At 40.9% G+C, this 12,897-nt stretch overlaps 1 protein-coding gene across 1 annotated transcript in view; it reads left to right on the top strand.

Moving 5' to 3' along the window:
• The first annotated feature begins 11,110 nt into the window (after positions 1-11,110).
• Positions 11,111-12,897, top strand: part of si:ch211-57n23.4 (immunoglobulin superfamily DCC subclass member 3) — a 21,020-nt gene continuing 19,233 nt past the window's right edge. The window contains exons 1-2 of the mRNA XM_065948400.1: positions 11,111-11,276; positions 12,785-12,897. The exon at positions 12,785-12,897 is cut by the window's right edge and continues 193 nt beyond it. Of these exons, the coding sequence (XP_065804472.1) occupies positions 11,111-11,276; positions 12,785-12,897 (279 nt within the window). The remainder of the gene's footprint in view (positions 11,277-12,784) is intronic.

Genomic DNA, 12,897 nt, shown 5'->3' with positions numbered 1-12,897 from the left:
ACACACTTCAGCAAACAGAATGTATGGCTCAATTAGCAGAGTTGTTACCAATTAAATTCAGCAGCAAGAGACATCCATTCAGATTCGAGAGGTGGGTATATTTTTGGAATACTGTTGTTGTTGTGAGAAGACCAATCAAGCAGACCTGATGCCTGCGGTGTTGCCATGGTGCTTTCCTACACTGATAATTTGTGTTTGTGCAACCAGTAAAACAAGCCCCAAGGAATTGTTTGAACACACAGCGTGCAGAAATTCAACAAAATTTTCAAATATATCACAAAGTCGTGATTGGCCCGTTGTGCCCCTTCCTGTACACTGCGGGGAAAATGACAGACGATCAGGCTGAAATATGGCCTGACTTCAAAGTCAGTCGTGCGACTCTAAATTTCAGTCAGAATCACACGGTGTATTCACGGTTTAAGGCGCAGCCAGAAAAAAAGTCTGGGTAAGGTCAGGGTGAGAACTTTACAGGACATTAGCGTTCACACATGCAGCTCATCTTGTAAATTTAGGGACATTTTCAGGAGTTTGGTGAATGTTTGAAAAAAACCCACAAGACGTGTGCAAGGATCAGAGAAGTGTACCGATAGTTAACGTGTAAAAAAGTGTTCTAACAGAAGTTCTATCCTTTCAAACTGGATTAAAGAACTATATTTTAGCCAGTCCTTGACCTTTTAACGTTGCTACATTGTTTTTGAACAAAAACGAAACATTTGTTTTTCAAGAACAACAGGATATATTCAGGAAAGTTAATCGCAAGCAAGCGGACGAGGGTTATGACCTCTACATCATAAGAATGATGCATCTAATGAAGCAGCTTCATACGTTTGTTGCCCCTCTTTCAGTCAAAGTATGTTTATGCAAAATCTCACATCGCAAAAACTGTCATTTTAGCATCTGAAGATGTTGCTTCGTCCGCCATTGTACATCGTACTTTTTGTGTCATGTCATGCCTCCTGAGACCCCCTCCCCCCCCCCCCACCCTCCTGTCAGACAGGTAAAAGTTCCCTCTGTGAGGATCGAGTGTGAATCAGAAAAATGGAACATTTCCAGGACAAGCTTTTCTGAAATCTTTGACATTTTCAGGAGTGCATGAGTGAAAAAGTCTACTGTCAGCTCCTTCAGCCCGGGTGTGAGCAGAGTGTCCGGCTCAGGCCACAGCTGGCCCATCGTGCAGGGGTGAGGGGTTGAGAGGGGGCGGGGAAGAGCGGCTGGCCGGACAGCAGCTCTCTGTTTAGATGAATATCAATCTCCCAGGCCGAGCCGCCCCCCCCCCCCCTCGTCACCCCTGGGCTGCGATTGGTCCAGAGGAGACCAACCTGCAGCGGCCGGTGAAAGCTGCTTCATCAGTGTCCGTCCTCTGACAACAATGAGTCTGAATCACTAATGAGCCCCGTCCAGGCCGAGGTGTCCCCCTCTTCTCTATTCTCTCAGTGGCTTTGGACGTGACCAGCAGCCTTCTGTGGTTCAACGCTGGACCAAGGAGGAATGAAACAGACATGATTTGATCAAATAAACACAAACTTTAGCTTTATCACCAAAGAAGATACAAAGCAGGAGGATACAGAGGGAAACGTTTTTCTATTGGGATTAATTTTTGATTTGATTTTTTTGAGAAGTCTAAAGGGGAAGAAGCTTTTGACGTCGAGGAGGCTGTGGAGTAAAAGAAACCAAAATGAAACCAAGAATCCTGCTCACCTGCCTGGCAGCTTTCTACTGTTTGAGTAAGTATCCCTTTAAATCCACTGGTTTATTACTTTGGTTCAGCTTTTTTTAGAGAGTTCAATGTGACGGCTGGGGGAACTTTGCCAAGTGAGAGCAGAGGATGCTCCTGCAGCTGCTGCAGCTTTGACCTTAACTTCAAGTAAATACAACGTTCAATGTTTGGCATCAAAATCCTTCCAGTATGTACACTGATAACCTCCATCATCTTATTTAAAGATCCAAATGTTCCCCATTGAACCTTTCTGTAACGTTGGCAACATCTGTGTTCCAGCAGTGTTGGTTTGTACTTCTATTACTTTATTTTAAGGTTTTTAAACTGTTTCGGCTTTGTCCTCATATAAGTGTAGTATCATATAAGTAGTCCAGGTGTAACCAACAGTGATTGATTGTCAATATCTAAATGCGTGTGAATCTATTTCCACTGAACCCCTGCGCACATATGCACAATATTCAAACTCAGCGTGACTGTAAATATCAGACTTTAAACTTCAAGATCTACAAAAACACTGGATTTGATTGCAGATTGCAGAAATTTGATAGAAAAGCCTTTCAACCCTTTAAGCCAGATACTGTGGCTTCCTTCCTGTGGAAAGCTTCATGAACACTAAACTGATAAGAGTTAAGCATCAAACTGTTGTTTCCAGGGTCAAGAATACACCTTCATAGTCGTGTTACATTTATGTTAAAATACCTCAGAATCCATTTAAATCTATTTTTATTGAAATATTGAAGAACTTTTTTGCTTAACACATCGTAACACTTGATGCCTCCAAGTTCAGGATTGAATTTTCCAAAATAGGCCTTCTTAGTGTGCTTAACACGAACTGAGGTGTAATGTGAGGTATCTCTGAGAAATTGTCTTTGGCTCTGTTCTCATATTCCAATCCAGGTTTTAGCAACGAGGATGTAATGACTACTAGAAGCTCCTGTCGATATCTGCATACACGTGAATCGATTTCCACTGATCCCCTGCATTAATATGCACAATATGCAAACACAGCGTGACTGAAAGTGTCAGGATGTAAACACAAACGGAGCACAGAGTCAACCAAATACTGTGATTCATGTATAGTTTGACAAAAATCTGATCCACAGCATCTTGAGGCCTTCATTGACTAAAGCACAGAAACATCAGGGGGAACTTCTGTTTAGAGTTCATCTTCAATATCAAAGATGAAGAATCTTAAATGTTGTGGAGATCGTTGAAACATGCTGTACCTGTTAATCTGTTTAAGATCTTATTTGGAAAGTTGTTGGAGATAGTCTTTCCAAAAATTATGCAAATTCTGGAGCCATTGTGTCACTTTCTTCCCACCAAACAGAGAAAGCAGGAGGCCATGGAGTGGACATGAATGTGGGGGATGGAGTGCATCCCCCATGTTTTCTCCAACTGAATAAACAACAACAAAGATTTAAATATAAGTTACTAAAACATAATCCAGGGTCCGTGTGTAACCTCTTTCTGGAGGTTTAAGGAATCATAAATACTTCCCCATTTCCTAACTGTTTTTTTTTTTACCATTTTAAAGTTGCTAGAATACAAATGTTAGCATAAAGTCTTAAATGTGCTGACTTGTTTGTGCAATTTGCACGAGCACATTGCCTCCAATTTGTGGTCAGGAAAACAAGAAATTACCCCGATAGTGTGTGTGTCAAGGACTCCAACTTTTGTTGCCATTGCTGGAAAGTTATCGATATTGTTTGATTTTCATTCAAATCTTAACCAAGGTTAAAATCCTGGTATAGTGAGAAATGTTAAGTAGACCTCGAGTTTATTGCTTTCAAGTTGAAGTTGATATTTCTGTTAAAATCAGGGAATATCTTTCCTCTTTTTTTATTTTTTATTTTTTTGTTGGGACCCTAAAATGAATCCCTCTCCCCTCCTCGCTCTAATGAATTCAGACATCCAACATTAAGAGAAAGTGTTCTAGAGAATATAAACAACTTGAGCTCCAAGTAATTTCAACTTTTCGGTTGTTTTATTATCACAATATAAAGTTTAAATTTAAGACCTGAAGCTTTATTTGGGGGCAAACATATTTTATGAAAGAAATAAATTAAGCTTTTTTGCATGGGGGGGGGGGGGGGGGTCAGCGCAGACGGTGTAGGCGGCTCCGTCTTTACCTCCGACTATACAGAGGGGTGAGAGTCACTGACCTCTGATCTCCAGGAGGGGGGAGGGCTGTGGTCAGTGCTGCAGTCTGTAGAAGGGGGAGGACAGAGACACAATAGACCCCCCCCCCCACCCCTCATCCTCAGCCTTCAATGACCTGACCCTCACACCCTCATCTCCATAACACTGCCCCCGGTCTGCGCTCAGATTGAGACCTTATTAAAGATATGTGTGTAAGAGGCAATCCCCCCTGCAGCTGCCCATGACCGTGTCCTCACAGCCTCCCCTCCCCAATGCCGTGTCATGGCTCCTCACCCACTCCCACAGCAGAAACACCCCTCGGCTTAATCCACAGTGGGACACAATGGGGCATGTGGTGGTCCAGGGTTTCCTGCAGTGTGATAAAAAAGAGGCTAACATCTCAATCTGTGCAGAGTTTAGGCTAATGCTTACAGGATTTGAGCATGTTAAAGGTGCGATTAGGAGGCCAAATACCTTCATCCAATCACGAGCTGACGTTATGAGGCGTTAAGGTAGTCTGTGAGCTGAAGTCACTAGCTTCAGTAAAGTAGAACGCCCTTTAAGGTGCCCATTATCAAGATTTAATGTACGACATTGAGGCCAGTAGCACCTTGTAACACCTGAAGGTTTGACTTGTTCTGATGCATTCAAAACGAGGTTCACTCGCTAATACAATGAACCGAGATAAGCTTAGCGATGCACACACACACTTTGTCAATTGTCAAGATTAATGAACAACCTCTGGCCAATCAGAATCAAAGAAAGTTCAACCAGATGATGTCATAATCATAACCAAGTAGTTTCAAGAAGGTGATCCGGCTTGTGTCCAGCTGGACCGATAGGATATCAGTTCTTTACCTGTCAGAACATGTGGAGTCTAAGATAAAGGCAGAAAGTAGCATCTGTTAAGGGTCTGTTTTTAGGTTCCCTTTGGCCTCTCTTCGTGGGACTTTGGATTACATTTCGAGGTACCCTTAAGCATCTACTTCTAAGTACTTTAGGCCTCAGTTGTAATGTCCCTTTGGTGTCTTATTAGGTAACCCCCTTTAGCATAATGTTCTATGGTATTTTTAACCTCTGTTTTAATGTTAAGGGTGTATCTGTTTCAAGGTACCTTTCACATCTGTCTTTGGTTTTAGGTTTCATTTTTTCCCTATCTTCTGTCTTCAGTTTTAAGAACCTTCAAGGTGCGTTTGAGGTAGCTTTAGCTTCTGTTTCAAGGTACCTTCAACATCTGTTTTAAGTTACTTGTGTTTTACTTCAGGGTTTCTTTTATGGTTCTTCAAAGGTGGTGATAGATAGAAACAGGTTTTCTGATTATGTATACTTTTATTCATACTGCGCCAATAACCAAATTGTTCATTTTAACATTTAGAGTCATTGCAACATGATTGAAAGCACACGTGACCTAATGGTAACTATTAGTCACTTTCCTCTTCTACTACCTTTCTCCCATTAGTTTATAGTCTGATCAGTCCAGTAGGGCCTTCACTGATGGTGCACAGTGATGAGTCTCACCTGGCTGTTCCCTCCTCCACAGTGTGTTTAGTGAATCTGAGCATCCTGTCAGTTTTTTGTGTTTAATTTCTTTAATACGAGTATCTGCAGCCTCTCTGATTAAAGCTGCAGGACAAACAACGAGGCCTCCTCTCCACCACATTACAAATTATTGCTTATTGATCCACCTGGCTAGTGGGTGGGGACCTTTTTTCAATCTACTCTGACCATTAGAGATCCACTTCCTCATGCAGATGGCAGATCCTACAGGGGCCCATGACCCATGGGGACCAAATCAGTTGGTGCATGGGTAAGCATGTTATCGATAGATCAGGAGACTGAACAAAAAGGGCAAACCTGAGCCCACTTTAAATTCAAGCTCAATGCTCTTCACACTGTCTTATTTTCTGCTCTTTTTTAATGATCCAAATTGTTAAAAAAGAGAGAGCTGTCAAAACTGCACAAATCGATGGCCAAGTTTCTTCAGAATCTGCACCAAAACCTTTAAAATGTATTTATGCAATTCAGACAGTGCAGGAGTTTGCTTTTCCGAGAATAAGATAAAATATTTATTGATCCCCCACTGGAGGGAATGTGGTTGTTACAAAAGCTACAAAAATCAGGAGTAGAATTTGCAAAAAATACAAAAAAAGTTAAAGAACTTGTTTTTTGGGGGAGGGAGGATTTGGCTTCGAAATCGATTCGATAACATTTTTACGAGAATTGTTTCAAAGTTTAAAAATCTTGTATCTTGTCCTGGTTCGAACAAAGTTGCTTCTGAGGCTCACACATTTCAACATTTGATTAAATATCTGATTTCTTAATTTGAATCAGAATTTAGTCACTTTTATCAGATTTGTTATTTTCTTCTTTGAATGGATGCACTGCAAAAAGTCAGAATAAAAAGAAAGAAAAAGAAAAAGAAAGTTTCCAGAATGGAGCAACATACTTCAGAGTGGAAGTGTCATGTGTTAAGATTTATTTAAAAGAGTTATTTTGTCTCAAAGAATCCACAGATCACTTTAAAAGTGTTGACTGAAAACAGAAAGTAAAATCAGTCGTAAAGTTTCAGTGACAGAGAAACAACCTTCAAACATGATGGACAAAACATGAAATATAAAGAATGCTCAAATATGAAGACTACCTGGTAACAATGATGTCCTCTCAAATAAAATGTATTGAACATTTTAAAAGTCATTTCTGCAGAGTGTTGTAGATATGTAGAGAGGTTTATATTTCCCAAAGTAACATCAGTTTGGACTACATTGATCTTCATTAAACTTTTAAAACCAGCTGTCTTGAACTGTTTAAAATTTACATGGAGTCTTTTAAACAAACATGAAGTAGCTGAAGATGATATGAGTTAAGACATTGAACTTGACACATGACACTTAGAAACTGACCAGCACTTAGCTTAAACAAAAGACCTCTGCAGAGTAGACCCCCCCCCCCTCCCCCCTCCCCACAGCCCCTACAACATCATGTTTGTGAAACTCGGCCACCTCAGAGAAAGGAGAGAGTTTTACTCCCATTAGGAGACAAAGGAGGAAGCCCCGGGGCGATGGGCTTTAATGCCTGCTCAGCCATTCCCATCTTCAACTGCACAATCACTGCTTTAACTTCTCCCTCCAATCAGATTATAGGGGGAGGACAACAAGGGGAAATTAGAGAGACAAGGACATATTATATTGCACATTTTGCAGCATTTGCAGCTTTTTTTGGTATGTCTACATAAATGTGAATAAATGCAAAGTATCTCTCACTAGGTTTGTCACAATACCAGAAAATCCAACAATATTCATATTTGTTTTCACAACATGGCAGAAAAAAGGAGGTCCTAGGCCTCAAATATTGGGTCATTTCTTATTTTTAGTTCCTGACTTGCAGGCAAACTCTTGCACATGGTCCAAATTGCACAAAAATGTTGGCAACATTTAAGGACTGATGCCGACATATTTGTGCAATTTTGACACTGATCTCTCTCTTATTGTGAGCTTTTGAAGAAAATTTGACGGAAAATATTAAAGGCTTGGGCACTTTTGGATATTATGGATCATATAAATAACAGAGATTGAACCTTAAACCTTAAGATGTGAGACTTTTCTTTGACCAAAGCCTTCAACCTTGCAAAGGATCAGAAATAAGAAATATTCTCATTTTCATTCTACTTGCAAATCCAAGCTTGCCTTTCACACGGAGATGTCTAAAGCGGGAGAGAGGATAAAGGAAAATAAATTGATGAAAGGATTTGTATATGGTGATCAGAACCCCCTTCTCTTTCTCTGTCTTTTTTATTGGGGGGTGGGCAGGAATCTGTGAAGTTCAGGGCCAGCAAACAATAGCAGTGAAGGGCTGAGAGAGGAGCTCTGACTGGACACAAGCAACCCCCACACACATCCATCCTCCTTACCCCTGACTCTCTCATGACCCCTGAGGGGCTCGGGGTGATAGTGGGGGGTTGCCGGACAACCCACCCCCTTCAAAAAATCTCATTATGGGCCGATCCCTATATTGAAAACGGTCCAATCTGGAATGCTATGTACTTAATCAAACCACATGCAGGTTCAGGGTGCAGGGAGAGCATCTGACTCCTCCAGTCTGCAGCTGCTTTAAACTCATTTTCTTACCTCCTTTCAGTCTCAAGACACTATTTTTATATCCGTATAGATACAGAGGGGATCCATGGATTTAAGATGTGAATTCTTAACAAGATGGGATTGATCCCTCTTCAGTTGCCAATAAGTCAATGAGCAAACCTCAGAGGTTTAGATGGAAACTGCTTTAAGTTGCAGTTTAATTGGAGCACGGCTATAACATCTATAGTTATCCTTTTTGAATCCTCCATTTTTCACCAGTAGATTGATGTGAGGCTTAAATTTCAGAGAATCATCTGTTATAATTTCTGTAGAGTTGTACTGAGATATGATGCGATATGCTTTAAATGTTTGTAGACTCAGTCACAGACTCTAAAATGTGATGATAGGATGTTCAATTTCGGCTGCATCTTCTAGCACTAAAACCAACTTGTAAATCACAAAAAGGTTGTACAGCTTTTTAAAATCAGTTAAGCACCAACTTTGGTTTATATGCAGCTCAGTACATCATTGCATCATCTGCATAAAGTTGACATTTGCAATGGGAGTCACCACAAAACTGCCGATTCAGAACCTATTAAATACTTTTACCTCAATTTACTATACCTACTAATGCCTTATAATCCATTACTTAACTTTGCCTCAATTTGTCTTGTATCAAGCTAGCTTTAGTTAGCTTATGTTAGCTTACATTGGGTTCTGTATTACTGCTGTATTGGGTCATATAGTTGAGACATAGTATTTACTTTTTTAGATTTGTTGTTGCAAAAGAATGAAACAAAGTGAAAAAGTGAGAGTCTGCAGTCTGTTCTCAGTCTTGCACTTTCTAGTAGACATTATCTTTAGATTGCCAATAGCAACCAGACAGGAATTTCAGCTATAATCTGCAGTACAGTGTTATGTAGGTGTGACATAACCATGTTTGTGTTGACCTGACTCTCTGTAGCCGCTGCCTCTCCTCCATCACTCTCATGCTCTCAGGCCCTTCAGGCCTCACAGGTTGCCACACCATGTGTTCAATAACCGTGGCCACAGAACGCAGAGCAAATCCCCCCATGGGAGCCCTGAATGTCATTACCAGGCCTGAGGGAGTGGAAACTCAGGGGAGGGGGGCTTCGGGGCTCTATCAGCCTGTCCAGACGCAGCTGACCAGTGGACCCACAATCCTCTCTGCTGCTGCAATCTGCTGGTTGGGAGATCTCATTAGACGGAGGACAGATGCTCATTTCTTGATGTGACACATCAGTGCAGCCAATGGCAGAGATCATTAAGAGGAGGGGGGAGCTCAGCTCTATGTTCAAGATGTAGGTTAAATCCCTGGCTGTATTTTACAAATCTACCTATAATCTGAGTGGCCCTGACTACACCCTAGAACCATTTTATCCACTACACCAAATAGTCAGCAGAGGCATCAACCTGCACACACCCAAAGGAATATCAGCTGGATATTAAAATGTTGAATGTACAACATTGTGGTATTTGTATGTGCAGGGACATAATAATTAATTCAATCTCATCAAAGCATAATCTGTGCAGAATGAGTAGGCCCAAAATTCCCATAATTACACAAAAAACAACCAACCAAGTCGGGGGTAAAACATCAACTCCCGTGTTCTGTTACAGAGCAGCTGTGTGTGGTGGAAAAAAGATCTTTCTCTAACAAAAATATCTTAATTTGATGAACTAGTTCTCTAAATTTTGAGCTGAGCTTTTTATTACTGCATAGCTTGTTTTAGTAGTTTCTGTTTGACTTGAAGTAATGATCAATACATTTTGAGCCTGTTTTGGATGTATGAAGGAGGAATAATTTGGCCAAAATGCAATCTTGGAACCAAAGGACTATCTTGAGATGCCAATTCAGTTTTAATTCAGCTCTATGAAGTGATATCTGCGCTCACGGGAAGATATCAATCTGGGAGTAGTTCTCGTCTTTTAACTCCATTCTCAAGTTGATTATTCCCAGACTGCAAAAAAAATAATCAGAGGACAGAAAAGGAAGTGTGTAAGGGTCAATTTTCGAAACATCAGGAAGCCTTAAAATATTGAGGCTAAATTGTTTTCAACTAAAAGCAGTGGGTTCAAACATGGTTGAGGATACTCCTGCTCCAGTTTCTGATCATCACAGTGATTTGAATGTGCAGTGGTACAACAAATATTGGAGGAACCAGACATTGTTATAAGGCCTTTAAGTGAAATTTCACAAATGTGTATTTTCTAACATAGCCGTGGTGCTAAAGAGGGCTCATCTATGTTGATAGTTTTGGTTTTAGTTGTCAAGATTGAGAAATATTTGTCTCTAGGTCTTCTGCCTCCATCCCCAAAACCAAGGAAGTGATTATTTTTTGGTCTGTGGTTCTTATTGCTTAGAAATATCCACACTCATAATGAAATTCCACGTCAGATAACATGACATACTTTAATTGTCTTTGTTGGCAAATCTGTCTGATAATAAGTGAAAAGAACACCATGGAGTCTTGCAGCTTGAAGAAACATTATTTAAAGATTAAATAGAAGAAGTTACAAATAAGTTGAGTTAACATTAATGTGCACTTAATACCAAAACCACGGCATTGTTAATGTTGAGTTTTTCTTAAAAGACCAACTTCTTCCAGAACTTTTTGCTACTGTTTAAACGTTTTATCCGATATTTCCGTGCTATGCGCCCCACTAAGCATTGTAAAGTTATTGCATTGAGCTGAAAGCTGAAGTTTAAAAATGGATCTTACCATTAGTGGTGTCACTTATTACCTTTAGATAGAATTGATAAGACATCTGAAGACATCATGGTTTATTTGTTCTTTAATAAGAGACAAATGTGTACTGATATTGATGTACCATTTTATTAAACATCAGCTAGCCTTCAGGTTGGGAAAGAACTTGAACAAAAAACAACTTTAGACAATTTAAAGTCAAGTTCATCTGCATGCTGCTGTGTGTGGGGTGTGATGCCTGATGGCTGGTTGACAATACATGTTGCAGGAGTTGAAGTAAAGGCCGTATTAGACTGAACAGATGCCAGACTCTGCAGTGACACTGATAAGTCATGGTGCAGGTTCAAGTGCAGCTGCGATTGTTCCAGCCTCACAGCTGGGAAGGAGAGTGGCCATTGCTGGAGTTCAAGGTTCTTTCTTTGCATATGAGGACATTAACACCAAAATAGATGCAGGAGATGGGAAGTGTCACCAAGGTCACGGCGGAGAGGGGACAAGGGCGACGAGGAGAGCTCTGGTGGCATGGGAAAGTCACCTCGGAGATGGATCTGAAAGGATGGGAAGAGATGGGAGGGGTGGAGGGGATGCATAAGAAGGGGCAGATGGTGCCCTTGGGTGCAGGGTGGCTGGGGGTGGATTTTTTTTTTACAGAGGTTGCTGTGGGTTGGGTGCAAATAAGCATATTCACAACACTATTGTCACAATCGGCTCCTGCTACAATGGAGGCTCTCCTAATTTGACCCCTGCAACCCTGGCCTGTGTTCTTGTGTATTGTTGTGGCCCTCTCTGGCTGGATGGCTCGCTGGCATTCACTCGCCATTGTGGCTCGTCTTCAGTAAAAGCGTTATGGGCTGCAAAACCAAATGCACCATCAATCAAATCAAATGGTTTTTGGTGTTGACTGTGGGGTTTTGAGAATTTGGGTCAGGTTTCCTAAGGCTGGGTGTCCAACAGAGAAGCCTCCCCCTGGGCCATTGTCTCTGGAGCCATAGGATGTGCGATGTTGTGATGAAAAATGGTTGGATTTCTATGATCCACCATAAATTTAATATGTATGGATTCAGAAAACTCCTGCAGTGTGAGGTTGCTTTCCCACACAGAAGTTACTGCATGTTTAAACATGAACTTATAGTGATTTTGTACGACAGGCTAACCAATTTAGCAATAACATGTATTCTTTAAGGGGTATTCCTAAACCTGGGCACTTTTTGTTGAAGATGTTTCACCATTTGAATGACCAATAGGTCATCCAGCAGTTTTTAAATTTCTCCAGTAGATTTCTTCAGCCTGCAGTGGTGAAACAGGCTGTAATAGCTGCGAGTGTGTCTTCTAAAAGTTTTTGTTTTTGTCACTGACAGCCTCAGTTTGTTCTTCAATGTTAGAGAAAGCATCCCTACAGAGACAAACCTTTTTGTTCAAGGGGAAGATTTTAATAACCAGAAACAGCTGTTACATCACTCTCTATAAAATCACCAGACTCCACTGATAAAAGGAGTCATACTACCTTGTAGATCACCTTGAGTGTTTCTGGTCTACCTAAGGCATATATTGTGTCAGATCCCTTTTATTGAACATACCAAATTCAAACAAGAACACAAACAAACCAGCTAGGTAGGTAGATAGGTAAACCAGCAACTCCTAGCAGAGGTTGAATTACAGTTTTCAATAATGGAGGGTGATGTAATCGACTAAAAGGTCTGCTTCGTGGGGAGCCTTTCTGTAATGTTGTCAGAACTTAGAATAACAACCTGAGCCTGTCAGGGGTTAGAAATACACTTTGAATGGAGGTCATTTGGACATATTTTTTATGTTTGATCCACCAGTGTGCTGAGTGTAGAGCCTGTTTCCCTGCAACTGATACTCATTGATGTGTCCATGACTTTACATTTTCACTCAAAAAATGCAGAAAATCTTTGGTTTAGATTTCTTTAAAAACATTCAAGCTGATGTTGGTCTATAAACACCTTTTCTGTTTTCTGTAGTTAGCTTTACAATCCCTTTCCCAGCCTTCAGGATGCTTTAAAGGGTTAAGGTTTACACATCTGAGTACACTCCTGTGTAAACAGATAAACATTCAGACATTTCTCTCCCTGATTAAATGTTTTTTCTCCTCCTGTGTTCAGGTTGTTGTTTGGCCTCGGAGCTCTCCTTCCTGGTGGAGCCCAGCGACGTGATCGCCGTCAGGGATCGCCCGCTCATGCTGGACTGTCGGGTTCAGGGCGATGAGCCCATCATG

The sequence above is a fragment of the Labrus bergylta genome, chromosome 19 (genome assembly GCF_963930695.1).
Source record: "Labrus bergylta chromosome 19, fLabBer1.1, whole genome shotgun sequence".
Taxonomy (NCBI): domain Eukaryota; kingdom Metazoa; phylum Chordata; class Actinopteri; order Labriformes; family Labridae; genus Labrus; species Labrus bergylta.
This window is presented reverse-complemented; position numbering and strand designations above follow the sequence as displayed.